At 39.2% G+C, this 27,938-nt stretch overlaps 2 protein-coding genes across 2 annotated transcripts; both read left to right on the top strand.

Moving 5' to 3' along the window:
- Positions 1-109: 109 nt before the first annotated feature.
- LOC117830524 (5-hydroxytryptamine receptor 3A-like) lies at positions 110-27,414 on the top strand. Its single transcript, XM_034708672.1, has 13 exons — positions 110-537; positions 15,828-15,994; positions 16,847-16,918; positions 19,287-19,358; positions 20,273-20,424; positions 20,621-20,665; positions 20,763-20,872; positions 23,641-23,810; positions 24,197-24,357; positions 25,940-26,150; positions 26,229-26,408; positions 26,519-26,604; positions 27,193-27,414. The coding sequence occupies exons 2-13, from the start codon at positions 15,958-15,960 to the stop codon at positions 27,412-27,414; spliced, it is 1,518 nt and encodes a 505-aa protein (XP_034564563.1). The 5' UTR covers positions 110-537; positions 15,828-15,957.
- On the top strand, positions 530-11,558 carry LOC117830525 (5-hydroxytryptamine receptor 3A-like). Its single transcript, XM_034708674.1, has 13 exons — positions 530-704; positions 1,835-1,906; positions 3,141-3,212; positions 4,402-4,556; positions 4,738-4,749; positions 4,859-4,903; positions 5,004-5,113; positions 7,058-7,227; positions 7,544-7,704; positions 8,734-8,944; positions 9,024-9,203; positions 9,314-9,399; positions 11,229-11,558. The coding sequence occupies exons 1-13, from the start codon at positions 668-670 to the stop codon at positions 11,442-11,444; spliced, it is 1,527 nt and encodes a 508-aa protein (XP_034564565.1). The 5' UTR covers positions 530-667; the 3' UTR covers positions 11,445-11,558.
- Positions 27,415-27,938: the final 524 nt, after the last annotated feature.

Genomic DNA, 27,938 nt, shown 5'->3' with positions numbered 1-27,938 from the left:
ATTCATATACAGTGTATGTTTTTTTATTGATTTTAGTCTGTTATAGCCTTAATGTCTTTATTTCAGTTGTGTCTTCTCTCAGAAATGTCTTTCTCTTGTCTTGTGCAGAGACATAAGTTGAGTATTGCAACACCAGCTTGTTAGAGGTGGATACGGGGGTCATAGCAAGTGAACATTCGTTCATGTGTGTGATCCCTTTCCATTTTGTAATACCCATTATATCACCATTACTGCAAAAAGCTAAAAGAGAAATGGTCAGACTCAGAAGTGCCTTTCACTTCAAACTTTACCACTAGGATGATGTTGGGCAAGAAAAGGGAGATAATTGAATAGTTCCTTAGAAATCTTGGAAGATTATACAGGAAAGTACTGTAACTGTCCAGCTACATAAGTGGAAGGAAGACGTAAACAACTTGTGCTCTGATAGGGAAATTAATTAACCACAGGCCCCTTGAGGATAATAGGAGTTCCCAGAAAAGGACTTGCACTGGGTGTATTTGCTTTTATGAAACAAATGAGTTATGAACAACTAAAAAGGTGGGGGGTTGATCGTTGAACTTGCCCTGCCCTCATTCAGTATTAGGCGATGATATCAGTTCTACAACAAACATTTACTGACAACACAGAGGACTGGACTGCTCGTTGACTTTTTGGACCTTCAGCAATCATGATTGCAGCTTTCCTCTTTTTGCTCCTCATCACAGGTAATCTACAATAAGTCAGTCTGGTACATGAAGCTTTTCAGATCTACAGTTTGGCTACAAATATTATTTACTGATCATTCCTGCTGCTTGTTGATTAAATTAAACAACTCTTTTAACAATGTCGCAGAAAACTGTTTAAGGATCAGAAGGTTGACTGGTCCTTCGAGTCCTCTCCTCTGTAACTGATTTAATCTATTTAACACTCCAGGCTTCCTGTGTGTGCTGCAACCTGTTGACAAAGCTTAAGTAAGAGGTTTTCAAGAGATGGGAGTGGAAGGCAGAGATGATTGGTTCTGGATGTGAACAATGGAAAAGATAACATTTGGCTGAACACTTGGGATCACAATCAGATCAAAACCTTTACCAAACAGGGTAAAAATGAAGTGAGGAGGGTCTAAGGATGGAGATGAGAATATCTATATAAGCAGTGATTCTTTCAAAGCAGGCTGGTTGCTCTGTAGGACTATAGATAATTGTGTGTTTGAAAGAAAAAAATAATCTTGATCTGCATTTCATACTGCTTTTGAAAGTTACCTCAGACCCACAGAAAATTCAGCATTACGAACAGGATTGGAGCCTGTGCGGGGAAAACCCATTGGACTTCAAGTCAAGGGGGAACTTTAATTAAAAGAGCGATGGTAACATTAATACAAAATCTGAAATTGTGTCTTAAGGATCCCACAAAAGAATATTGATTGAATTTGTAAGTTGTGATCTTTACTGAGATTATTAATTAATTACCTTTGATCCTTTATTCAGCTGCCCCCTCCCCCTCTCTAAGTTCATCTTTTTTTATTACATATATATAAAGCTGTCTATACTTTCATGTACAGCAGGAGATGAGTGTCTTAAATTACAAGCCTGTGCTTTCCTTGTTTTTAGGAGCACTTCTGTCAAACTTCACAGAGCCACCAGAGTTTAATCAACCAATAGCCAATCAAAGCTCATATGACGGCATGTAATATATATATATATATGAAATGAAAAAATTAATAAGCCTCAGTCCTTTATTCAACTGCCCCCTCTCTGAGTTATTCTTTTTTAAATATGGAAAATCAAACACTGTTTTCTTTCATGTACAGCAGTAGACGAGTGTCTGAACTTAGAAGTCTGTGTTTCCTTTTTTCTAGGAGGATTTCCGTTGAACTCCACAAAGCCACCAGAGTTGAATCAACCAACAGCCAGTCAAAGCTCAGATGACGGTATGTAAACAACCACTCAGTTATGATACTGTATAGTGCACAGTGGTAGATGGATGAAGATTTTTTTGTAGCTTTAATGATTAGAGTCTTTACACTTCAGGAATTTTACCATGAGTCACATAAAGTCTATTAAGTGATTTGGCAAAGTGCTCCTGATTCTTTATTCTTTGAAAGTGCTGGGAGAATTCTCATTGACCTCAGAGTTTTACACCGGTTTTGAAAATGCAAAAATCTAACTTGTAAGTCAAGGTGTGTTCAAAGAAAGGGGAGCTACAGCCACTGGGAAAAGTAAAACTTCTGCCCAGGGGCGTCCCCAGACCCCCTGTACTGGGGCACGTGCCACTGGTCATCGGGAGTACCGGGAGTTTTCCCGATAGGCCGGTATGGCCGGAGTAAAAAAAAGATAAGACTTTCGGTGCAGTGGTTAATGAGTCGCACCCACCTCAGTGTTTCCCCTACATTTATTTATTTGTGACCTGCTCGCGACGGAAGTAATGTTGTAATAGTAAACCAACTGAGAGAGTTCTGACTTGCCATTGTTTATGTCATATATGCTTTTGCTGCCATGTTCAAAGTGTTCATAATTGTTAAAATTAATATTTTCATACACTCATTAATATGTCAAAAAGTAGTTTTAGTAAGAGTGTGGCAAAAGTAAAACGACAGTGCATCTGAAGGCAAAAAATTTAAGTAAGTTATCAGGTTTGCTTTGTCGGGGATCTCTTTTAAATGTCTTCTTTTAATTTAATTTTTTTATTTATTTTACCTTTATTTTACCAGGTACAAATGTTTGAGAACCAGTTCTCATTTACAAACATGACCTGGCCAAAAAAAAAATACTTTAATCAAAGAGTCATTCCCTTTTTTTACTTAGAGTTAATTTGTTTATTTAATTTATATGTATATATATTTCCTTCAGAGTTCTTTCAAACAAATGTTATGTGTTTTAAAATGTGTAATGATTTCATTATCTCCCTTTTGAGGCTCCTGTAAAGTACTTTATAACGTGGTTTTAAAATTGGCTCTATAAATAAAGTGTATTATTATTATTACTATTATTATTATTATTATTATTATAAAATAACACAGTATCAGGGCCAACCTCAATATATTTAAATATGATAACTACCTTTACAGAGTTGTTATGTTGATATGTAAACAAAACTAGGTATGTGTGCATGGAAATATTTTAACCAAAGATCTGTGTTTTCTTTGTGTTTCTCCAATCATGCAGAGGACATGTATGATATCTATTCAGAGGACTACTTCAATGAAGATATGTACAGTCCAACGTTGCACAGCAATGGTATTTCTAAACATGTATTTGTGTAGCCTTAAATACACAATATCAGCCAAAACTAACTCAAACAAAGTGGAAATGAACTGACTTACTAAGCTTAGTTCATGTCCCATCTTTACTGAGTTATTTTAAAGACATGCTTTTGAAGTCAACGATATGATTAATTATAGCTGCAGCACAGCAGTGAGTGGGAAATAAGCGTTCTTGACCTCCATTAAATCAAACATTGTATGTTCATCAGTTTAGAAGTCTTCTGCATGTTTTCATTCAGACTCTTTCAAGATCAAGCTTACACTAGCTAGTTGTTCTACGTTGCTTGACACGTAAATCCCAACCAAAATGATAATAATTTGTTATTTAGGAAGCTCATAAAGTTGACCGTTCACTCTCATGTATTGAACAAAAGTGCTCCCAGAAACTTCACACACCACTGGCTTAAAGGCCCTGTCACACCTTGACGATTTAGCCAGCGTTTTCCCGACGTCCATGCGGACCAGGAGGAAGGTATGAGACTGTGCGTTCAGGCCACAGCAGGTTTACTGTTCATATTTCAAGTGCAATCGTTTAATTTCATTGTTCATATGTAGCTACTGGGGCCACAGTCAGTGGTTTCTGTCACTGCAGAGAAAAAGTTACATGTATTCATCAGCTTGATGTGTGATGGGCACGGTGTGGATTCTCTGTTCAGCTTGTTCGGACTGAATATTAATAAAAAATGAATGAAAATTAAATGCTATTGAACATGTCATTATTATCATTTTAAAAAATAAAGTGTCGGGTAAAAATAGATTATGACGGGATTTTTATGACCCTGTCAGGCAAAAGACAGACAACGAAAAAGTCTAGCGTACCTCTCGCCGTACTTCAACGTATACCAGCGTGCTTCAGCGTGCTCCAGCGTGCTCTGAACTTATACAAAACTTACCTATAACTTATGCGACGTACGCCAGCGTACTCGCCCATTTTTTTATACGCCAGCATACGCTGGCTAAATCGTCAAGTTGTGACAGGGCCTTAAAGAAACGTATTGATCTGTGTTTTGTTGTAAATATTACTAGCCAAAAAAAAATCAACAATAAGAAATGAGTCAACATTTTGGTGTAGTTCCTCCAGTACAAAAACCAAAATAACTCAAAGTCTAGATTGTTTACTGACTGTAACAATGCCATATATGTTCTTGATGTTTTCCTTGTAGTAAGACCCTGTAACAAGACCTATCAGGATCTATTGGAGCACCTACAATGGACAGACAAAAGAAGAGAGATGTTCACTTTGACCCGGCCTGCCAAGGACCACTCAAAACCCACAGTAATACTGCTGGATGTTCTTCTTTATGCTATTCTAGATGTGGTAAGTATCTGATTGTTATTCAAAGTTAATTTTTTTTTCATTAATCTGGGAGATAATAATATAGATTATATTTGTTTAATTATTATTAGTTTATAATTATTATGACGTTCATCTGGGCTGAACCTGAACCCTGTACTGTATCATACTGAATAATGTACACACTCAAATGTTCCCCTCTCAGGATCAAACCCTGGTGAGTCCAGTCAGTGTAGCATTGTTCACTCTACTGTCTGTTAAACTTGAAGTGACTTGTTTAAACGCAGAATTTGGAAAGATTTTCATCCATATTTATTTTCCCACAGCGTGAAAAGGAACAGACGTTTGTTTCTTATGTTTGGGTTGACATGGTGAGTTCTCTTTGAGGAATAAAAAAGTTTCCATTGAATTCATTTCCACTTCTTACTCAGCTCCGGAATTGATTGTTTTTGTCCTAATATCTCTCTGAAGCTGTGGAGAGATGAATACATTGGGTGGAACCGAAGGAACTTCTGTGGTATTCGAAAGATTGTTCTCCCTACTAAACTGTTCTGGAAGCCAGATTTAACCGTTGAAGAGATGTAAGTCTGAATTTGTCTGCATAGTTTCACACTCTGTAACAAATCTGCATACAGTCACGAGAGTAACAGGGGATACAGTTACCACATCTCATCCACTCCTTGAGCCTTTCCTCTTTGAAGCTGCTTGATTATCTCAGCCAAAGTAATAAAAAAGTTTTGCCCTGAACCTTCAAACCGTGCTTCACTCTCAAAGAACATCTTTAGGTTTAGGACGCATCTCCAGTTTTCTTAACACCCTTCAAAAATATCCTCAGTCGAGTAAGGATCAACAGGCACACCATGACTGATTCACTGGCTGCTGGCACTTCGTAATAATACTGCACACAGCCTTGCCAACCAGTAGATACCAAAAATGAAATTGGTTGCCACACAAACAAAATATTTTCTCTGTTTTTTGTCAGCTGTATCACAAAGAAAGCAAAGATTTGCACTTCATTCTCAGTACAACCTACAAAGTACTATGATAATTATAGTTATGACTTTGTTACTGAATAATGGACAATGGTGTTATAACTGCCGTTGCTCCCTCACATAAGGAAACATGTCCATGAATATATATCCATTGACGTTTGGGATTTAATGACATCAAAATCTCACGTTTTGATAATACCTTGATAACAAGTCTACGGTATGGTTACAATATTTAAAAAAGACAAATGTAGAGTTAAAGAAAAATGCTGTTGTGTTAGTGAGGTTAGTAATGTAGCTGAGTAGTTGTGAAGTTCACCCACCTGTTGTGAGTGAGACACACTCTGCTTGCTTGAGGCTCTTCATAACTTCAGCCTCTGTCTCTTTGTACAGAGCTGGTAATAGTGTTTGACTAAAGTATGGTCGTGTTGGGAATTTAAACTGGGACTCCAGCGTGTTTACTAACCTTCTGAATCTTTTGTTGTCGACCACAGCAGAAGTCCGTAGGTCTGTTGCTTCATATTCAGAGATACATTATCTCTTGAGCTCTTGCACTGTTATGAGGAACTGAGGCTGTAAACACTTCCTTTAGAGCCTGACAGGATTTTTTCATCCAATCTTCTTGAATCTTTTCAGAGGAACAATTTGCCAAGTGGCTTCTCAAATTACTCGTATTGCCTGATGTCTAAGTGTCTGCATATTGTATTTGTGTCACCTTTTATCCTGTCACATTTTTGACTTGGGAAAATGCTACCACACATCAAATTTTAAAACGGGCTCTCCGGGCACCATTTACACCGGTGTCTGTAATTTTTGCTGTACCCGATCTGAGACAGCAAACATAGCACAAAGGATGATGAGCATGCATGGAACAATGGTCCCTGTGGTTGCCTCCCTTTGCTCTGCACCACTGCAACTGAAATAAAACTTCACTTTTTGCCTTAAACACTTATAGTTTCATCCAGGACGGTATCAATACACACTATCAACATACATGTTCTCTGAATAATAAATATCAGAGCCCTAATTGGCCTAGCAGTTAAAGCGCACGCCCTGTATACAAAGGCTATAGTCCTCCTCGCAGCATTCACGGCTTCAACTCCCCCCTCAGCCATTTACTGCATGTCTTCCACCACTCAGTGCTCCCTACATTTCCTGTCTCTCTTCAGCTGTCCTATCAAATAAAGGCAAAAATGCCTGAAAATATAACTTCTTAGTTTTGTTGTACCAAGTACAATGACAATAAAGATATATTCTATTCAAACAAAAAGATGAATAACATACAATTAAAGGTAATGTCACATCCCTAGTGACATGTTTCCAAACCTGAGGAAACAGTGGAAGACACAATGCCATTGTCCTTTATTTGAAAGGAAAAAATGCCCACAAGCAGTAAGTAGGCAGAGATTTTGAAGTTCAATGGCATGGTCTAATGGATACTGTCAGTGTATTTTACAGTATGTTTAGTTATGTGTTATTGCAGATAAAACTAATGTGAAAATAAGTTGAAAACCTAATGCATGTGTTTCCCTTCAGGACAGAGAAGGACAAGGCCACCCAGATTCCTTATCTCAGGCTAGGATCCAATGGGTGGATCCTACTTAGGAATGACATGGTGTTGACCACAACTTGCAGGATGCAAGTTTACAAATTCCCCTTCGACACTCAGAGCTGCAGCCTCACCTTCAAGTCTGTCTTACATGGAGGTAACAGTGTGATGAGTTGTGTTTATGAGCATGTTTGTGTTTGAACAAAATTGTGACACGTGAGACATTTAGTTGAAGGCTTATAAGCACGGGAAAAAATATCTAACAATGCTAAAAAGGTTAGGTTATTTGAACCTTTGGTAAGCATTAATCTATGTTGTCAAGTTTTATTAATTGATATAAGATGTTCACGTGTTTGCATGTCTGTTTGTCAGTTTGTGTACCTGTTTGAGCATTAATAACTTTCCTGTCACCCTAGCAAACACAAAATAAGTGTTTCTTTGATGAGCAGTTCTGTTTTTCTCTCCTGCCTCAGTTGACCAAATACGGTTTAAACTATATGGTGACTCCAAGAGGGCAACAGACAAGACTAAAGAGGTGATGAAATCCCAGTCGGACTGGCTTTTCATCAACATTACAATAACCAACCAGACTATCGTAAATTTTGACATCAAACAGAGCGTGGTTGTTGCAACTGTAAGTATTTCAAATTACAGATGATAGAAGTGGAAGTTCAACATTTTAATTTCCTGCTATATATGTCACAAGTAATAAGAACTATTCAGAAGTATTTCAATGATGCGTCTTATATGTTTGTTACATTGTACAAGAATGTAATGCTCTGACACTCCACAATAATCCAGCAATGATTACAAGAGTAAGAATCTAGTTATTCAGGATGAGAAGCCCTATTTTCATGAACACCAAGTGTGATGATGTGTGTAGAGCAGTAACTCTTTCTGGAGTATGGTGGTGATGTTGTCCATACAGACCCTCACTGGTGACAGCCTCTAGCCTGATTCACCTCCTTAATTGTTTGTCAACCTAGAATGAAAAGGAAATAGCGAATAGAGCGAGTAAACACAAAACATCCTCGCGTCCGTATTCGTGTGAATAGCACGATCGTTCGCGTTTGGTGTGAAGGCACCGGGAATCCAAGACCACCTCAGCTTTCTTCTTTCTATCTGAAGTAGCAGTGACTCTTCTCTGAGTTGTCATGAGTGTCCAAGATCCTTACCCTTCCTGCAAGTCTTAGCCCAGCCACCCTGAGGGGCACTTATTTTGCCTGCTTGTATCCACATTCTCATTCAATGATTGACTGGTGAACTGAAAGCTTTGCCTTCCAACTTGGCGCTCTCTTCACCGCAACAGTTCTGTTCAATGCCTGCATCACTTTTGATGGCACCAACCCACTCCATCTAACTTAATTACCCTCCTTCATGAGATCCTTGTGCTCCTCTACTTTTGTCTGCAACTCAGCTCCAAACCTGAGGTAGCATTCCACTGCTCATCATTGCTGGAGAATCATGGCCTCGGACCTGAAGGTTGATGACAACTTCCCTTCCCCCTTCCCCACACATGTACACAGTGCCTGCTGATGTAATATTTTAATAAAGCCAAGTTTTTATTCAAATGAAGCCAAACACAGTCAAGGTTATGAAAATGCATAGTTAGTTTTGTCGAGCATGTCGTTCAACCAGCTGACCCTCTGATGTAATTTCACAGATCACCATGAAGAGGCGATCCATACTCTACATTGTGAACTTCATAGTACCGGTCCTGTTGTTCTTGTGTCTGGATTTGGCCTCCTTCATGATCTCAGAAAGAGGGGGTGAGAAGCTCAGCTTCAAGGTCACTGTGCTGCTCGCTGTCACAGTGATGCAACTTATTCTGAATGAAATTCTGCCTTCCTCTTCAGACAGGATTCCACTTATAGGTAAAGAAGCAAAGACTTTGACCTGTTTTAAAAGTACTTCTATAAAAGATGCATTTTTAAAGCTTATTTCTCTCTACAGCAATTTACTGTATTGGGGTTTTTGGTTTGATGCTGATGAGCCTTCTGGAGACGATTGTGGTGATGTATCTGTTGGAGAAAGACTCTGAACACCAAGACAGTAAGACGGATGCAGACCAAAGCCTGTGCAGGGACTGCAACGACAAACAAGAAAAAGTCAAATGCCAGAACTGCTTCAGAGGTGAGCTCAACAAATTTAGGAAGTGGCATAGATCACATTCCAGATTTTAAGATTTTCGAATTCATGATGTGTTGTTTTAAAAATGCACTAATCTCTTTAAATCTTTTCAGACATCAAAAAGTGGACTCACTGTCTGTTTCCCTGTGATGCGTCTCCTGGTGAAATGCCATCTGAACTGCTTCCGGTTGCAAATGAGGTCAGGATTAAACACATACTATATCACTGCATCCACGGATGGCTCAGCCACTTTCAAATGTTTGATTTCAGTTCTTTTTCTGTTCTTTTCTAATGAAAGTGGATGGAAACGCCTCCCTTATTTTAGAGCCTCTAATCAAACATTCAAAATTAGGAAATTCTGCTTCACCTACTGTAACCAGATGCTATTCAAACAGGTTTCACTGAATAGGTCGGTCAGTTTTGGCTTGTTATTTTTATTTATTTATTTATCTTTAAAGCTGGGGTTGGTAGTCAGATTTAGATACACTTTTTCTTATACTGGTTAAAATTATCTTTATGTCCCGATTGTAATCAATACATAATGTGTTCCTAAAAAAGGGCGGAAAAAAAGCCGCTATCTACAGCCGGAGTAAACCTGGGAAAACACCAACCAATCCCTGCCATCAGGAACCAAATTATAAAATCCCGTTCTGCCCGCCTCCTGTGCGTACATTTCATGTTTGTTTGTGTTTTTAACTTTCACTATGATAATGTTTTGGTGTTTTCTTACCACTGAGTGAGACATGAGTTGACGGAGTGCAAAACACAAACGATGTGCTGAGGACCGGTTTTGAATCAGTCACGAAAATATGGTCGCGAATCAGTGGCGGTCGCGCATGTGAGCGGGGGCGTCGTCTTGGAGGAGCTCTGAAGGGAGGGGGGGAGGGGTTAGATGGAGTCCTGAGGAAATGCTACATTCAAATTCATTCTAGTTTTCCGTGACTACCAACCCTAGCTAAGTTATATTTTTGGGGGCTTTTGTGCCTCTAAGATAGGACAGCTGAAGAGTGACAGGAAATATGGGGAGCAGAGAGGGGGGAAAAAAAGGACATGGTCGCGGCCGTGAATCGAACCTGCGACCTCTGCCACGAGGACTATAGCCTCTGTATGCAGGGTGCTTAGACCGCTAGGCCACCAGCGCCCCAAAGGTATATTTTTTGGGGCATTTTCGCCTTTAATAGACAGGACAGCTGAAGAGAGACAGGAAATGTTGGAAGCAGAGAGTGGGGATGACATGCTGTTAATGGTCGGGGCTGGAATCAAACCTACGACCTCTGCGATGAGGGCAATAGCCTCTGTACATGGGGCGCACGTTTAGACCGCTAGGCCAATGGCGTTTTGGCTAGTTGTCACCTTATTCCATTGAAGCGTCGATAATAATTACAAAACTGTGACATTACCAAAGAAGAAGAGAAAGAAAGGTACTTTATTAATCCCCAGGGGGGAAATTCAATTTTTTCACTCATGCTATTTTTTTTTTGGACATGCTACACATACAGTTTTTTTTGGTATATACATACAAATGCACACACATGCAGTGAACATGCTTAGGGAGAGATGTCAGAGTGAGGATACTGCCGTCAACCTGCGCACCCGAGCAGTTGGGAGTTCGGTGCCTTGCTCAAGGGACACCTCGGCAGTGCCCAGAGAAGTGAACCAGCATCTCTCCAGCCATTAGTCCACTTGCCAAACTTCGTCCATACTGGGACTCGAACCGGAAACCCTTGGGTTCCCAAGCCAAGTCCCTATGGACTGAGCTACTGCCGAACAGTAACATTAGTTGTGTACCAATCAAGCCTGCCCTTTGACAGAAATACTCTTTCTAGTTATTTTATTCATAACATAAGCAAATATAAAAACCCATCTTTTCATCTCAAAACATACAAGACATACAAGACCCTGACAAATGCTTTCCCCTAACTTCTAATGAATTATGATGCCAAAATAAACAAAAGTTGTGATCACCGAATGAAAAAGTATGTATCAGACATAACCACATGATCTAACCACAGTTTCTTAAATTTTCAGGCTAGCAGCAGCCATCTGACAGAGGACTCCTATAACTCTGAAAAAGAAGGGATGAAAGCGTTGTCTCTGCCCCTCAGCAGCACGAAGGAAGAAAGACAGACCGGCTACTGGGAGAGAATGACCAAAAAGATCAACAGAGTCTTTTTCATTTTCCATATCACATCTGCCAGTCTGTTTCTAGCCTTCATGTCGTACAACTGGATTAAAGAAGACTAAGCCTGGGAACATGTCGTAGCTCCCAGGAGTTCAGATGCAACTACTACTATCCGTCTCTCTATCATCATCTCCCTCTATCCCTCTTTCCAATCCCAACTTCAGTCGAGGCAGATGTGTGTCTAACATGAGTCTGGTTCTGCTCAAGGTTTCTGCCTGTTAAAGGGAAGTTTGTCCTTGCTGCTGTAACTACCCAAATGCTGCAAAGTGCTCTGCTCATGGTGGATTAAAATGATGTCAGACTGAGTCCTGTCCCTAAGATGGGACTGGATCTTATCCTGCCTTGATGTTGGGTCTTTGTTAATGATATAACATAGAGTACAGTCTGGACCTACTCTGTAAAGAGTCTTGAGATAACATTTGTTGTGATTTGGCGATATATAAATGAAGATACTTTGATGTTATCAAAACAAATGGCAGGTAAAAATTTCATATTTATTTTGAACCTTTTTAGTCATAAACACTTTGAACCCATGATGGATCCTAAATATCAACGTATTGTAATTTATAACAAAATGCCTTTGTGTTAGCAGAGGTCCTGTGTAGCTCTAAAGATGGCAAAGTCACTCCTCACTGTTTTGGTAACCTCACTCATGACTCTAAGTCCCACCTGGCCTGGACCATATATCACAACAGTTACAGGGTTGAATTTACTGTAGCTGCATTCACATATGAACAAGGCTCCTTAAAACTCCAAAAGTATTTAGCGTGAGCTGCATTTGGGGGTGCAGATGTGACATTTTCTCTGGTCAAGACAGCATGTAGGGGAGGCGCTGTATTGTAATCATTCCAGAGTGGCAGAAAAAGTGCTGCCAAAATGCCTCCAAGGAAGAAAAGTTAAGTGAAACCACGGTCACGTGAATACTCAGTGTCTTATGAAACAAAGCTGGTACAAAAGTATATCAACTACACTCAGGCTGCTTGTATACAACTATAACTTTACTAATGCTTCAAGGCTACACTAGTGCAGAAACACAAGAAGTAAATAAAGTGCATGTTTGTAAACGTATTTTGAAGAATGTTTTAATCATTGATGTGAAAAGGTTACAGATGAAGACTGAAAGAGATTGAAAACAATGACACAAAAGAAGACAAGAGTAGATCATTATTATAAACCAACCGTTGTTTGCTAAAACAAAAACAAAGTATGCATGAGTCAGCAATACTGCATGTCCTACATGTTCTACACAAGTAAATATACCTTTTGAATGAAGGAAACTCAACATCCCGAATGCATGCATGCAGCCAACAAGGTCATGTCATGTGCTTCTGTATTTCACTATGTAAAGCGTTATTCACATGCTTACAGTATTTATATTGTCTCGTGTATACTGTGATAGTTTTGATGTTGGATTAGGAGGAAAAGCTTCAAATAAACCTGCAGCAAGAAAGCCACTTGTGTCTGCCTGTGCTTGGAGGGAATTACAGATGTAATATTAAAGTCTGAATATAACCATGCAGAGCAACAACGGCACTAAACTGAACCATAGACTGTTTAATAAATGAACGTGGTCTCCGTGACATCACCCATTTGACTCTGAAGAAGTGTTTTGAGGCCTGTCGTCGCCTGTGTTGAGTGAGTGTGACGTAAAGAGGCGGAGTTTGAGCCTCCTAGCCAACAGCTACAGTGTTCCTGCCTGTCAATCAAGTCAGCTGTGCCTCTTTAAATGGAAAGCTCGTAATCTTAATGAACTCTGTATTTTGTACATGCTCAAGAAGAGAAACAGGAAGGAATACAAATTAATTCTAGGGTCACTTACATAAAGTATAACTCCAAAGAAGTACTGTATGTGTTAATGTAATAGTTTTATTCACTCCCAACTGAAACCTGTATATGGTCTATGTGGGCTTCATGGCGTTGGACCCCCTCCTGCAGGATGTTTGCCTACATATGTGGCAGGATTAACCCACAGCAGTCCTGATGTTGCCCACAGAACTTATTTTCCACGTCTTTGTGCATTTCTCTGAAATCTTGGCAGATACACCAGGTGGGCTGACCTCTGACCCCCCTGACAGAGGTCAACCCACCTAGTGTGGGAGAACCTGCTGGAGTCATCTGCAGAACATCAAACATGAGGCTCAGGTCCCTTGTGAGGCAGAGCTCCAGGATTTGTGATTTTTTGCAAATTTTGTGTTTGAATTGTGGCCTGTAAAGTAAATCCTGAACATGTCTGCATATTTGTGTTTAATTGTTCTTGTCATAGTCGATGTTTAGTTCAGTTTTTTCCTTGTGTTTCATGCCTTGGTTCTTCCTGTGTTTATTCTGTGTTAGTTATCCTTTGTGTTCCTTGAGTGTTTTGTGATCCATGTCTCTTTTTGTACTTTCTTGTGTTTCTTAGTCTTGTCCTGTGTTCTCTGTTTTGTAGTTCTGAATCCCCTGTGTTTCCAGGTTAGTTACTTAGTTACTACTCCCTTGTTGGACCATTGTTTGTCTTTGTCGTGTTCAGTTTGTATGTCCTTCTTGTGTTCTCTGTGTGTTTGTCTTTCTTGTGTTCCCCGTGTCAATTTTTGACTTTTTGGATTACAGTTCTGTAGACATTTTAGTGGTTCTTTTTGTACCTTTTGTTCTTTTATTATTAAAACCTTTTTATTTTAAGTCTGCATCCTGGGTCCTCCTCCTTTGTTTCTCCCTACCGTGACAGAATGATCCAACTAGTAACCAGACTTTTTTGTTTTTGTAGTTAGATTTTTGTTTAAGTTTGATTTGAGTCCTTTGCCTTGAGCCTGTTTCCGTTATTATTCAAACGTTTATATTTTAAGTCTGCATCTTGAGTCCTCCTTCGTTTCTCCTGACTGTGACAGAATGATCCAACCAGTAACAGACCCAGCAGACGTGTCTTCCTTGGATGAAAATATCATATATGATGTAACGCGATCGTCTCTTCACCGCTACCTGTCGTCATCCTCCAGCTGTAGTCTGCCTCAGAGCATTCATGTGTTTTGAGGCATGGCTTTCAAAATCAAGCTTGTATCCTTTCAAAATTAAGCTAACTGCTGCGGCTTTCTCAGGATGTCATACTCCAGCTTCAAGTCTGACGTAACACCCTTTCAAGATAAGATTTACGGGTCCAACGCTTCCTTTGTTCACAGGATAAAAAACAATGGCCAAACCGATGAACCTTTTTACCATCACTTCTTTCTTTAGTTAGACATCACATAGGGTAAAGAAAGGCCTAGATTTGTTTAAATCAAACAGAGTGGCGAGTGTAGCTGTTCTACTGGTGGTATCATCAAGTACAGTGTCCAGGCATCCATGAACATATTTTAGGAGGTTGAGGTGACTTAATCCATCATGAGCATTGCACATCGCAGTATTTAGCTAGTTACAGTGGCAAGGAAAAACTTCCTTTTAACAGGCAGAAACCTCAGGCAGAACCAGACTCATGTTAGACAGCCATCATGCCTCGATGTCCTCCAATCAGTCTCCTCCATCCTCTCTCCTCCAGGAGAATTAAGAGGTTTGGGATGCCACTTTAAATGGCAGGTCAGTATCTACTTCCAGTTCGAGCGAGGAATGAGGAGAGAGGAGACTGGGGTTAAGAGCCTCGAGATGCACCCTTAGTCTACCAAGATTCATGTGATCGGACAGACAGCTAATTCCCTTCGCTGTTACAGCTTTGGCTTCAACTCAGGGTTGTCCTGAGCGCCATCTGCAGCGCCGGAGGAAGCAGACCACCCAAAAAATAATTTATTACAGCATATGAGGCCAGGAAGAGAGTATTTAGATCCTTCTTTTATCAAAATGGTACAGGGTCTGACCAAAGTTATTACTTTTCTGGCTTATATTTAGGCTTTGGATATGGCTGTGGAATCACTGACATTGTTTCAACAGCTTCCTAAAACGCAGATTCGCTTTTATGAAAGGTCCTCTTTTCGTTGCCTTTCAATTGTCTTTTGAATTCATATACAGTGTATATTTTTGTATTGATTTTAGTCTGTTATAGCCTTAATGTCTTTATTTCAGTTGTGTCTTCTCTCAGAAATGTCTTTCTCTTGTCTTGTGCAGAGACATAAGTTGAGTATTGCAACACCAGCTTGTTAGAGGTGGATACGGGGGTCATAGCAAGTGAACATTCGTTCATGCGTGTGATCCCTTTCCATTTTGTAATACCCATTATATCACCATTACTGCAAAAAGCTAAAAGAGAAATGGTCAGACTCAGAAGTGCCTTTCACTTCAAACTTTACCACTAGGATGATGTTGGGCAAGAAAAGGGAGATAATTGAATAGTTCCTTAGAAATCTTGGAAGATTATACAGGAAAGTACTGTAACTGACCAGCTACATAAGTGGAAGGAAGACGTAAACAACTTGTGCTCTGATAGAGAAATTAATTCACCCACAGGCCCCTTGAGGATAATAGGAGTTCCCAGAACAACTAAAAAGGTGGGGGGTTGATCGTTGAACTTGCCCTGCCCTCATTCAGTATTAGGCGATGATATCAGTTCTACAACAAACATTTACTGACAACACAGAGGACTGGACTGCTCGTTGACTTTTTGGACCTTCAGCAATCATGATTGCAGCTTTCCTCTTTTTGCTCCTCATCACAGGTAATCTACAATAAGTCAGTCTGATACATGAAGCTTTACAGATCTACGAGTTTGGCTACAAATATTATTACTGATCATTCCTGCTGCTTGTTGATTAAATTAAACAACTCTTTTAACAATGTCGCAGAAAACTGTTTAAGGATCAGAAGGTTGACTGGCCCTTCGAGTCCTCTCCTCTGTAACTGATTTAATCTATTTAACACTCCAGGCTTCCTGTGTGTGCTGCAACCTGTTGACAAAGCTTAAGTAAGAGGTTTTCAAGAGATGGGAGTGGAAGGCAGAGATGATTGGTTCTGGATGTGAACAATGGAAAAGATAACATTTGGCTGAACACTTGGGATCACAATCAGATCAAAACCTTTACCAAACAGGGTAAAAATGAAGTGAGGAGGGTCTAAGGATGGAGATGAGAATATCTATATAAGCAGTGATTCTGTCAAAGCAGGCTGGTTGCTCTGTAAGACTATGGATAATTATGCATTTGGAAAAAAAAAATCTTGATCTCCTCAGACCCACAGCCAATTCGGCATTATGAACAGGATTGGAGCCTGTGCGGGGAAACCCCATTGGACTTCAAGTCAAGGGTGAACTTTAATTAGAAGAGCGATGGTAACATTAATACAATATCTGAAAATGTGTCTTCAGGATCCCAAAAGAGAAAATTGATTGAATTTGTAGGTTGTGAGTCTTATGAGATGATTCATTAATTACCTTTGGTCCCTTATCCAACTGCCCCCCCTCTCTAAGTTCATCTTTTTTTTATTTAAAAAATGAAAAAAGGCTGTCCCCATTTTTAATGTACAGCAGGAGATGAGTGTCTGAAATTAAAAGCCTGTGTTTCCTTGTTTTTAGGAGGATTTCTGTCGAACTTCACAGCTCCACCAGAGTTTAATCAACCAACAGCCAATCAAAGCTCAGATGACGGTATGTAAACAACCACTTAGTTATATTACTGTTTATTGAGTGATTTGGTAAAGTGGTCCTAATTCTGTATTCTGCAGAATGGTAGAAGACGGGTGAGAGACATGACATTACAGGATACAATATACAAGACAATGTGGAAGACACGACTACAGGTGTATAGACAAACAACAGACAAAACATAGGGATGTATTGTTTTATTGAATGTTCATGGCTAGAAAATAGGACTGTGGTTTGAGAGTAACTGAGTGGGAGAAAATGCCAGAAACAAATCTTAGGAAGGGATTAAGCTAAAGGAATAATAAACAGATAGACCAAACATGAAATAAAAAATGACTTTGTAGTTGAGTAGGCAAATAAGAAATTGAGTAAGTATTATTATTATTATTATTAGAATAACAAAAAATAAATATAAATAAAAAATACAAATAAATAAATACAAATTAATAAATAAATACTACTACTACTACTAATAATAATAATAATAACAATAATTCTAATACTAATAATAATAGTTGATAGGATTTTTATGGCGCTTTTCTTGGTATTCAAAGTCGCTTTACAGAAAATAATAATAGAAATAAATATAGAAAAAATAAAGCAAATAAATAAAACAGAACAAAGACAGAGGTGGGTGAAAGTAGAGGTCATGTGTTCCATGCTTTTTTGAACAGGAAGGTCTTGAGGTGGTTTTTAAATAACTGAAGTGAGTCAGAGTTGCATATGTGTGGAGGGAGAGAGTTCCAGAGAATTGGGGCAGCAATGGCAAAGGCTCTGTCCCCCAAGGTGTGGTGCTTGGATTTGATGATAAAGGACAAGAGGTTGGCATCTGATGATCTAAGGCGGCGAGACAGGGAGTGGCGTTTGAGGAGGTCGGTCAGGTATGAGGGGTCAAGGTTATTGAGAGCTTTGTAGGTGATGAGCAGGATCTTGAAGTGGATTTGGTGCTGTATAGGGAGCCAGTGGAGGTGCTGAAGGATGGGTGTGATGTGGGCTCTGGAGCGGGAGTGAGTGAGTAACTGGGCAGCTTAGTTCTGGAGGTCAGTGGAGGGAAGGACGTAAAGGATGCTGCTGCAATAGTCGAGTCAGGAGGTTATGAAGGCGTGGATGAGGGTTTCTGCAGCAGAGGAGGAGAGAGAGGATCTGAGCCGTGCAATGTGGCAGAGGTGGAAGGATGTTTTGGTGACTAGCAGGAACAAACAAAGTATTGTTTTATTGAATGTTCATGGCTAGAAAATAGGAGTAAGTATTATTATTATTATTATTATTATTATTATTATTATTATTATTATTATTATTATAAAAAGAATAATCTTTACAATAGTAATATTAATAAAATAAGTAATAATAACAATCAAAGTAATAATAATATGCTATTAATAATAAAAGTAGAAGTTATAATAAAAATAAATGTAATTATAACAATGACAATAATAATAATGAATTATAATAATGATAATAATGCATTTTATTTATAGGAGCTTTTCTTCACCTTACAACATTAAAAACAAACAGAGTTTAAATAACAAACAGTAAATAAAACACAATTTAAAAAGTTTTAAGTGAAGGGACAGTGGAGTTGTGGTCAGATGGAGTAAGCCAGTTTAAACAGATGAGTTTTGAGTTTGGATTTAAAATGTGGGGGTGTTACAGAGGTCAGGTGGGAGAGAGTTCCAGAGCATGGTAACAAGGCGAGCAGGGGGGACAGTGAGGTGGATGGAGGAGGAGGATCTGAGGGTGCGGACGGGTGTGGCAGTATGGAGGATAAATACAAATTGTTGTATATATAGCCATAATAACAGTCCGGTGATGAAATAATGATAGCAACAATGATAGTGACCATGATGGGCGCAAATTTGAATTTAATTGCGCACCCATATACTGGCCGGCCCACGTTCAACTCCAGCCTGGCCCCTTTCCAGCATGTCATTCCCCGACTCTTTCCCGGTTTCTTACCATATCCACTGTCCTCTCCTCTATCATTAAAGGTGTAAAAGCCCAAAAATATAACTTTAAAAAAAGATAGTGACCACAATAACGATAAAATAATGACAATGGTGACATTAATAATTATAATAATGATAACCAAAACAATAGCAATAATAGCAATAACAACACTTATTATTATCACCATCACTGCAACCATCATCCCCACTATTTACTTTCACCCCTAGACTGAGATTGTTTTTAAGGATTAATGCCAGTCAATATACACATATTTGAAATGAAGAAATGAAGAGGTCCTTTATTCAACTGCCCCCTCTCAAAGTTAGTCTTTTCTAAATATGAAAACTAAAAAGCTGTCTATGGTTTCATGTACAGCAGGAGACGAGTGTCTGAAATGAAAAGCCTGTGTTTCCTTGTTTTTAAGGGGAATTTCTGTCGAACTTCACAAAGCCACCAGAGTTGAATCAACCAACAGCCAATCAAAGCTCAGATGACGGTATGTAAACAACCACTCAGTTATGATACTGTATAGTGCACAGTAGTACATGGATGAGGATTTTTTTTGTAGCTTTAATGATTAGAGTCTTTAAACTACAGGAATTTCACCATGAGTATAGTTTATTGAGTCATTTGGTAAAGTGGTCATAATTCTTTTGTCTGGGAGAGTGCTGGGAAAATTCTCATTGACCTCAGAGTCTTACACTGGTTTTGAATATGCAAAAATCAAACTTATAAGTCGAGGAATGTTCAAAGAAAGGAGAGCTACAGTCACTGGGAAAAGTCAAGCTTCTCCCTCATCAGGAAGGTATAAGACACAGGAGAAAGATAAAAGTGCAAAATTTGAAAGGAAGAGGAGGGTAAACAAAAAGTAAATCGAAAATGCACTGAATGCAGAAAAATGAAAGTAAGTGATCAGGTCTGCTTAGTCAGGGATTTATTTTAAATCTCTTCTTAAAATAAACTTTAATTAAAGAGTATTTCCTGATTTTACTTAAATTAAATTTGTACTTGAGTTTATTTTTTTATTTAATTAAAAAAAAAAAATATATATATATATTTCCTTTAGAGTTATTTTTAACAAATGTTATGTATTTTATCTACGTTGCTTGACACAGCTGTAACTGATAACCAATATGATATTATTTGTTATTTAAACAGCTCATGAAGTTGTTCGTTCACTCCCATGTATTGAACAAAAGTGCTCCCAGAAACTTCACACACCACTGGCTTAAATAAACATATTGATCTGTGTTTTGTTGTAAATAATACTAGCCCAAAAAAAATCCACACTTGGAAATTATTTAACATTTTAGTGTAGTTCCTACAGCACAAAAACAAAAAATAACTCAAAGTCTAGATTGTTTACTGACTGTAACAATGCCATATATGTTCTTGATGTTTTCCTTGTAGTACACTCCTGTAACAAGACCTACCAGGATCTATTTGAGCACCTATATTTGGACAAAAAAAGAGAGAAGTTCATCATGACCCGGCCTGCCAAGAACCACTCAAAACCCACAGTGGTAACGCTGGATGTACTTCTCTATGCCATTCTAGATGTGGTAAGTAGCTGATTGTTATTCAAATGTACTTTTTCCCCATTTATCTAGTAGATCATAATATAGATTATATTTGTTTAATTATTATTACTATAATTATTATGACATTCATCTGGGCTGAACCTGAACCCTGTACTGTATCATACTGACATAAACGCAGAATTTAGAAAGATTTTCATCCATATTTATTTTCCCACAGCGTGAAAAGGAACAGATATTTGTTTCTTATGTTTGGGTTGACATGGTGAGTTCTCTTTGAGGAATAAAAAAGTTTCCATTGAATTCATTTCCACTTCTTACTCAGCTCTGGAATTGACTGTTTTTGTTCTATCTCTCTGAAGATGTGGACAGATGAATACATTCAGTGGAACCCAGTGGACTTCTGTGGAATTGGCGAAATTGATCTCCCTACTAAACTGTTCTGGAAGCCAGATTTAACCGTTGAAGAGATGTAAATCTGAATTTGTATGCATACTTACACATTCACAAATCTGCATACAGTCACGAGAGTAACTGGGGATACAGTTACCACATCTCATCCACTCCTGGGGCCTTTCTTCTTTGAAGCTGCTTGATTATCTCAGCTGAGGTAATAAAAACAGGCTCCCCCTGAACCTTCAAACTGTGCTTCACTCTCAAAGAACATGTTAAGGTTTAGGTGTAGCTCCAGTTTTCTTTACACCCTTCAAAAAATATCCTGAGTCAAGTAAGGATCAACAACCTCCTCTCAAATCTTTGCACCATGACGGATTCACTGGCTGCTGGCACTTCATAATAATACTGCACACAGCCTTGCCAACCAGTAGATACCAAAAATGAAATTGGTTGCCACACATACAAAATATTCCCAGAGGAAAATTTTACTGCCTAAGGCTTTCTCTTCTAAGCCTCTGGAGACAAAATTGAGATTCTCACTTCAGCCTCATTCAAGTTTCAAATTGTTCTCCTTTGTTTCTCATTAGTTTCTCCTAAAATTCACTAGGAGAAATAGTTGAGACCATGACATGAGTCTTATTAGCGACCTGCGCTTCTGCCAATCAATCCCTTGAATTGTAATAATCTGGTTAAATCTGGTCAGCCCTTTTAGCGGCCCATATTTTAAATAAATGGTCTGTCATACCTGGTATGAAATCTCTATCTTTTGCAGTTTCTCTCAAATCCACTAAATCTTTGTGAAGTTGTTTTGTTCCAAACAGACTTGTAAAGGAAGGACCATACTGTGAAGTCAAAGAAGAGATCATTTCACATCTAAATAACTGATCTTGAAGTGGTTCAAATGTTTTAATGAGAATTGTAAGTTTGTGGACAATTACATTGAAATCTTAATTTTGCAGGGCACTATAAATGTTCATGAAAAGATGAGCTCAGGCTCTTTCTTTGCTCCATCTGAGCTCAGCTTGAGACACAAAAACTGAGTCTGACAAAAACAAATGGATGAGGTTAGATTGAGACAGTTGAGAGAGCTCCCTGATTTCTCCACCTGAGCTCAAAAGGAGTCACAACACTTGGGAAATACCTGAGAGTCATTTCAGATTTAGACCAGATCTCCCTCTGAACTGAAAGGGAGACTACGCTGAGACTTCTTACAACTTTTTTTCTGAAGGCAAGAATAAGAAACAGGAGACATAAGCTATAGTCTCATTTTGCTTTCAAACAGATCTCATTGTTGTCTAGGAGACATAAATGAAACACTTTTGAGATCTCCTCTCTAAATTTATTTTCCTATGGGTTTACTCTGTTTTTTGTCAGCTGTATCACTAAGAAAGCAAAGATCTGCACTTCATTCTCAGTACAACCTACGAAGTACTATGATAATTATAGTTATAACTTTGTTACTGAATAATGGACAATGGTGTTATATCTGCCGTTGCTCCCTCACATAAGGTAACATTTCCATTAATATATATCCATTGACGTTTGGGATTTAATGACATCAAAATCTCATGTTTTGATAATACCTTGATAACAAGTCTACGGTATGGTATTCATTACAATATTTAAAAAAGACAAATGTAGAGTTAAAGAAAAATGCTGTTGTGTTAGTGAGGTTAGTAATGTAGCTGAGTAGTTGTGAAGTTCACCCATCTGTAGTGAGTGAGACACACTCTGCTTGCTTGAGGCGCTGCATAACTTCAGCCTCTGTGTCTTTGTACAGAGCTGGTAATAGTGTTTGACTAAAGTATGGTCGTGTTGGGAATTTAAACTGGGACTCCAGCGTGTTGACTAACATTCTGAATCTTTTGTTGTCGACCACAGAAGACGTCTGTAGGTCTTTGGCTTGATATTCAGAGATACATTATCTCTTTAGCTCTTGCACTGTTATGTGGAACTGAGGCTGCAAACACTTCCTTTAGAGCCTGGCAGAATTTTTTCATCCAATCTTCTTGAATCTTTTCAGAGGAGCAATTTGCCAAGTGGCTTCTCAAATTACTCGTATTGCCTGATGTGTAAGTCACCTCAGTCTGAAAGTGTCTGAATATTGTATTTATGTCACCTTTTCTCCTGTCACATTTTTGACTTGGGAAAATGCCACCACATGTCAGATTAAAAGCTGCTGGAGCATGGACAATTTTATAACTGGCTCTCTGGTCATCATTTTCACCGGTGTCTGCCATTTTTGCTGTACCCGATCTGAGGCCACAAAGGATGACGGGCATGCATGGAATGGTCCCTGTGGTGGCCTCCCTTTGCTCTGCACCACTGCAACTGACAGAAAATTTCACTTTTTGCCTGGAAGACTTATAGTTTCATCCAGGACGGTATACACATGTTCAACATACATGTTCTCTGAGTAACACATGTTCTCTTCCACCACTCAGTGCTCCCCACATTTCCTGTCTCTCGTCAGCTGTCCTATCAAATAGAGGCAAAAATGACTGAAAATATAACTTATAACTTTTCAATTTGGTTGTACCAAGTACAATGAAAATAAAGACATATTCTATTCAAAGAACAAAATTAATAACATACAATTAAAGGTAATGATAGATCCCTAGTGACATGTTTCCAAACCTGAGAAAACAATGGGAGACACAATGCCACTGTCATTTGTTTGAATGCAAAAAATGTCCACAAGCAGTAAGTAGGCAGAGATTTTGAAGTTAGATGGCATGCTCTATTGGATACTGTGTATTTTACAGTATGTTTAGTTATGTGTTATTGCAGATAAAACAAATGTGAAAATAATTTGAAAACCTACATGAATGTGTTTCCATTCAGGACAGAGAAGGACAAGGCCACTCAGAGTCCCTTTCTCAACGTGGGATACTTTGGGAACATCCTACTTAGGAATGACATGGTGTTGATCACAACTTGCAGGATGCAAGTTTACAAATTCCCCTTCGACACTCAGAGCTGCAACCTCACCTTCAAGTCTGTCTTACACAAAGGTAACAGTGTGATGAGTTGTGTTTATGAGCATGTTTGTGTTGAAGTTTGAGAAGTGAGACATTTTGTTGAAGGCTTTTAAGCACAGGCGATAATATCTAACCATGTTAAAAACAGCCTCTATAAACACATTAGTGTCTTTCATGAAATGAGGATGTTTTTAGTTGAGTCTGTGCAGAAGAACAGTTTGTGCAGAAAATAGATTATTTGAACCTTTGGTAAGCATTAATCTATGTTGTCATGTTTTAATAGTTGATATAAGATGTTCACGTGTTTGCATGTCTGTCAGTTTGTGTACCTGTTTGAGCATTAATAACTTTCCTGTCACCCCAGCAAACACAATCAGTGTTTCTTTTATGAGCGGTTCTGTTTTTCTCTCCTACCTCAGCTCAACATATACAGTTTAAACTATATGGTGACTCCAAGATGGCAACAGAACAGGCTAAAGAGGTGATGAAATCCCAGTCCGACTGGCTTTTCATCAACATTACATTAACCAACCAGACTATCGTCAATTTTTACATCAATCAGAGCACAGTTGTTGCCACTGTAAGTATTTCAACTTACACATGATAGAAGTGGAAGTTAAACATTTTTATAACCTACTAAGTGTCACAAATAATAACAACTATGCAGAAGTATTTCAATGATGTCTTATATTTTTTTTACATTGTACAAGGATGTAATGCTCTGACACTCCACAATAATCCAGCAATGATTAGAAGAGTAAGAATCTAGTTATTCAGGATGAGAGGCCCTATTTTCATGAACACTAAGTGTGATGATGAGTGTAAAGCAGTAACTCATGCTCCTTCACCAGCTTTTGAATTCCCTTCAGCAGTCTTTCTGAATATACTGTTGTCTGGAGTATGGTGGTGATGTTGTCCATATAGCCCCTCACTGGTGACAGCCTCTAGCCTGATTCACCTCCTTAATTGTTTGTCTTGCTCTCGTAAAGATGATCTTGAACACCAGGAAAACAAGATAGGGGTGAGAGAGAATCCCATAGCAATGTCTACATCTGACACCAACCCGTATGAAAACTGTTACAGCTTTTTGCCACTCAGATTCAACAGGACCATCAGGCAGTTCCAATAAAGCTTATAGGGTATCCTATTAGGGCCTGGGGCCAATGCTGCGCTCTCTTTCAGAACTACAACTGCTACCTTGCCATGTTTTTGTACAGCCACGTTGAAGGGGAAGGCTCTGGGATCTGGGCCAGGAATGTAACATAGGGATCCCAATGGTGTTGCCTCTGCTGGAGCACAGGACAGCTCTCTGATTCCTGCTCCTCTTGTCCTCCAGCAATGTCTTCCCTTTAAAGGAAGATCCTTACGGTGCGTTCACACCAAACGCGAATAAAATCATTTTCTCGAATGAATTACATGTTAAGTCTATGTAGAGGCGCGAGTAGACGCAAGTAGAGGTCTGGTGGCGCGTATCACGCAAATTGAGCGACGCGAATGGCGTGAATGAAGGGACTCATTCATTCGCGAGTAAACACAAAAAAATCTTGCGTCCGTATTCACGCGAATAGCGCGATCGTTCGCGTATGGTGTGAAGGCACCGAGATGCCAAGACCACCTCAGCTTTCTTCTTTCTATGTGAAGTAGCAGCGACTCTTCTATGAGTTGTCATGAGTGTCCAAGATCATTAACCTTCCTGCAAGTCTTAGCTCACTTATTTTGCCTGCTTGTATCCACAGTCTCATTCAATGATTGACTGGTGAACTGAAAGCTTTGCCTTCCAACTTGGCGCTCTCTTCACTGCAACAGTTCTGTTCAATGCCTGCATCACTTTTGACGGCACCAACCCACTTCATCTAACTTAATTACCCTCCTTCATGAGATCCTGGTGCTCCTCTGCTTTTGTCTGAAACTCAGCTCCAAACCTGAGGTAGCATTCCACTGCTCGTCATTGCTGGAGAGTCATGGCCTTAGACCTGAAGGTTGATGACAACTTCCCTTCCCCCTTCCCCACACATGTACACACAGTGCCTGCTGATGTAATAATTTGATAAAGCCATTTTTTTATTCAAATGAAGCCAAACACAGTCAAGGTTGTGAAAAGGTATAATTAGTTTTGTCATGCATATCTTTCAACCAGCTGACCCTTGAATGTAATTTCACAGATCACCATGCAGAGGCGATCAGTGCTCTACATTGTCAACTTCATAGTACCTGTCCTGTTGTTCTTGTGTCTGGATTTGGCCTCCTTCATGATCTCAGAGAGAGGGGGTGAGAAGCTCAGCTTCAAGGTCACTGTGCTGCTCGCTGTCACAGTGATGCAACTTATTCTGAATGAAATTCTGCCTTCCTCTTCAGACAAGATTCCTCTCATAGGTAAAGAAGCAAAGACTTTGACCTTTTTTAAAAGTACTTTATAAACTATGCATTTATAAAGCTTATTTCTCTCTATAGCAATTTACTGTATCGGGGTTTTTGGTTTGATGCTGATGAGCCTTCTGGAGACGATCGTGGTGATGTATCTGCTGGAGAAAGACTCTGAACACCAAGACAGTAAGACGGATGCAGACCAAAGCCTGTGCAGGGACTGCAATGACAAACAAGAGAAAGTCAAATGCCAGAACTGCTTCAGAGGTGAGCTCAACAAATTTAGGAAGTGGCATAGATCACATTCCAGATTTTAAGATTTTTGAATTCATGATGTGTTGTTTTAAAAATGCACTAATCTGTTTAAATCTTTTCAGACATCAAAAAGTGGACTCACTGTCTGTTTCCCTGTGATGCGTCTCCTGGTGAAATGCCATCTGAACTGCTTCCGGTGTCAAATGAGGTCAGGATTAAACACATACTATAACACTGCATCCACGGATGGCTCAGCCACTTTCAAATGTTTGATTTGCAGTTTTAATGCAGATGCAGTTTTGCCTTTAATAGACAGGAAATGTGGGGAGCAGAGAGTGGAGGAAGACATGAAGTTAATGGTCGGGCTGAAATCAAACCTAAGACCTCTGAGATGAGGGCCATAGCCTCTGTACATGGGGCGCACGTATAGACCGCTAGGCCGACAGCGTTTTGGCTAGTTGTCACCTTATTCCATTGAAGCGTCGATAATAATTACAAAACTGTGACAATAGCAAAGAACAGTAACATTAGTTGTGTGTAGCAATCAACCCTGCCCTTTGATTTCTGCACAACTTCAGACCACAGACACAATCTTTCTAGTTATTTTATTCATAACATAAGCAAATATAAAAACCCATCTTTTCATCTCAAAACATACAAGACATACAAGACCCTGACAAATGCTTTCCCCTAACTTCTAATGAATTATGATATAAACAAAAATTGTGATCACCAAATGAAAAAGTATGTATCAGACATAACCACATGATCTGACTACAGTTTCTTACATGTTCAGGCTAGCAGCAGCCATCTGACAGAGGACTCCTATTACTCTGAAAAAGAAGGGATGAAAGCGTTGTCTCTGCCCCTCAGCAGCACGGAGGAAGAAAGGCAGACCGGCTACTGGGAGAGAATGACCAAAAAGATCAACAGAGTCTTCTTCATTTTCCATATCACATCTGCCAGTCTGTTTCTAGCCTTCATGTCGTACAGCTGGATTAAAGAAGACTTAGAGTAATAAGCCTGGGAACATGTTGTAGCCATAGACTGTAAAAAAAAAAAAAAAAAAAGGACAGCGTCGCTCCGCCTTTCCCCATTGAACGGTTTTGAAGCCAAAATATCCCATTCCAGAACGCTGCCATCTTGTAAATTTTTCTGCAGCCAGAGTCTGCGCAGTAGTTTCCATGGTAATGAGCTCTGCCCTTCAGCATACCGTCCAGAGGTCCTGCAGGGTTTCTCTCTACGGCAGCTGTCAATCAAACTAAATTTGGATGTAAAACCCCATTTTTTAACCTCTAATAACTAACGAAAAAGAAACTTTTTAGAAAAAAGAGGCCTTGAACACAAAACAGTCAAATAATAACTACATATCACCACAGCATACGGATGTGAGAAACATTCTTACAACGTGTATTTATTTTTTAAAGTTTGACCGCAGCCCCATTCAAATGAATGGAGGAGACAGAGTTTTTGACCTATACTGCAGCCAGCCACTAGGGGGAGGAGTTTTTGTGGAAGCTTCACTTCCAGCCGAGCGAGATG

The sequence above is a fragment of the Notolabrus celidotus genome, chromosome 18, assembly GCF_009762535.1.
Source record: "Notolabrus celidotus isolate fNotCel1 chromosome 18, fNotCel1.pri, whole genome shotgun sequence".
NCBI lineage: Eukaryota > Metazoa > Chordata > Actinopteri > Labriformes > Labridae > Notolabrus > Notolabrus celidotus.
Note: the sequence above shows the minus strand (reverse complement) of the source record. Positions and strands in the feature narration are given on the sequence as shown.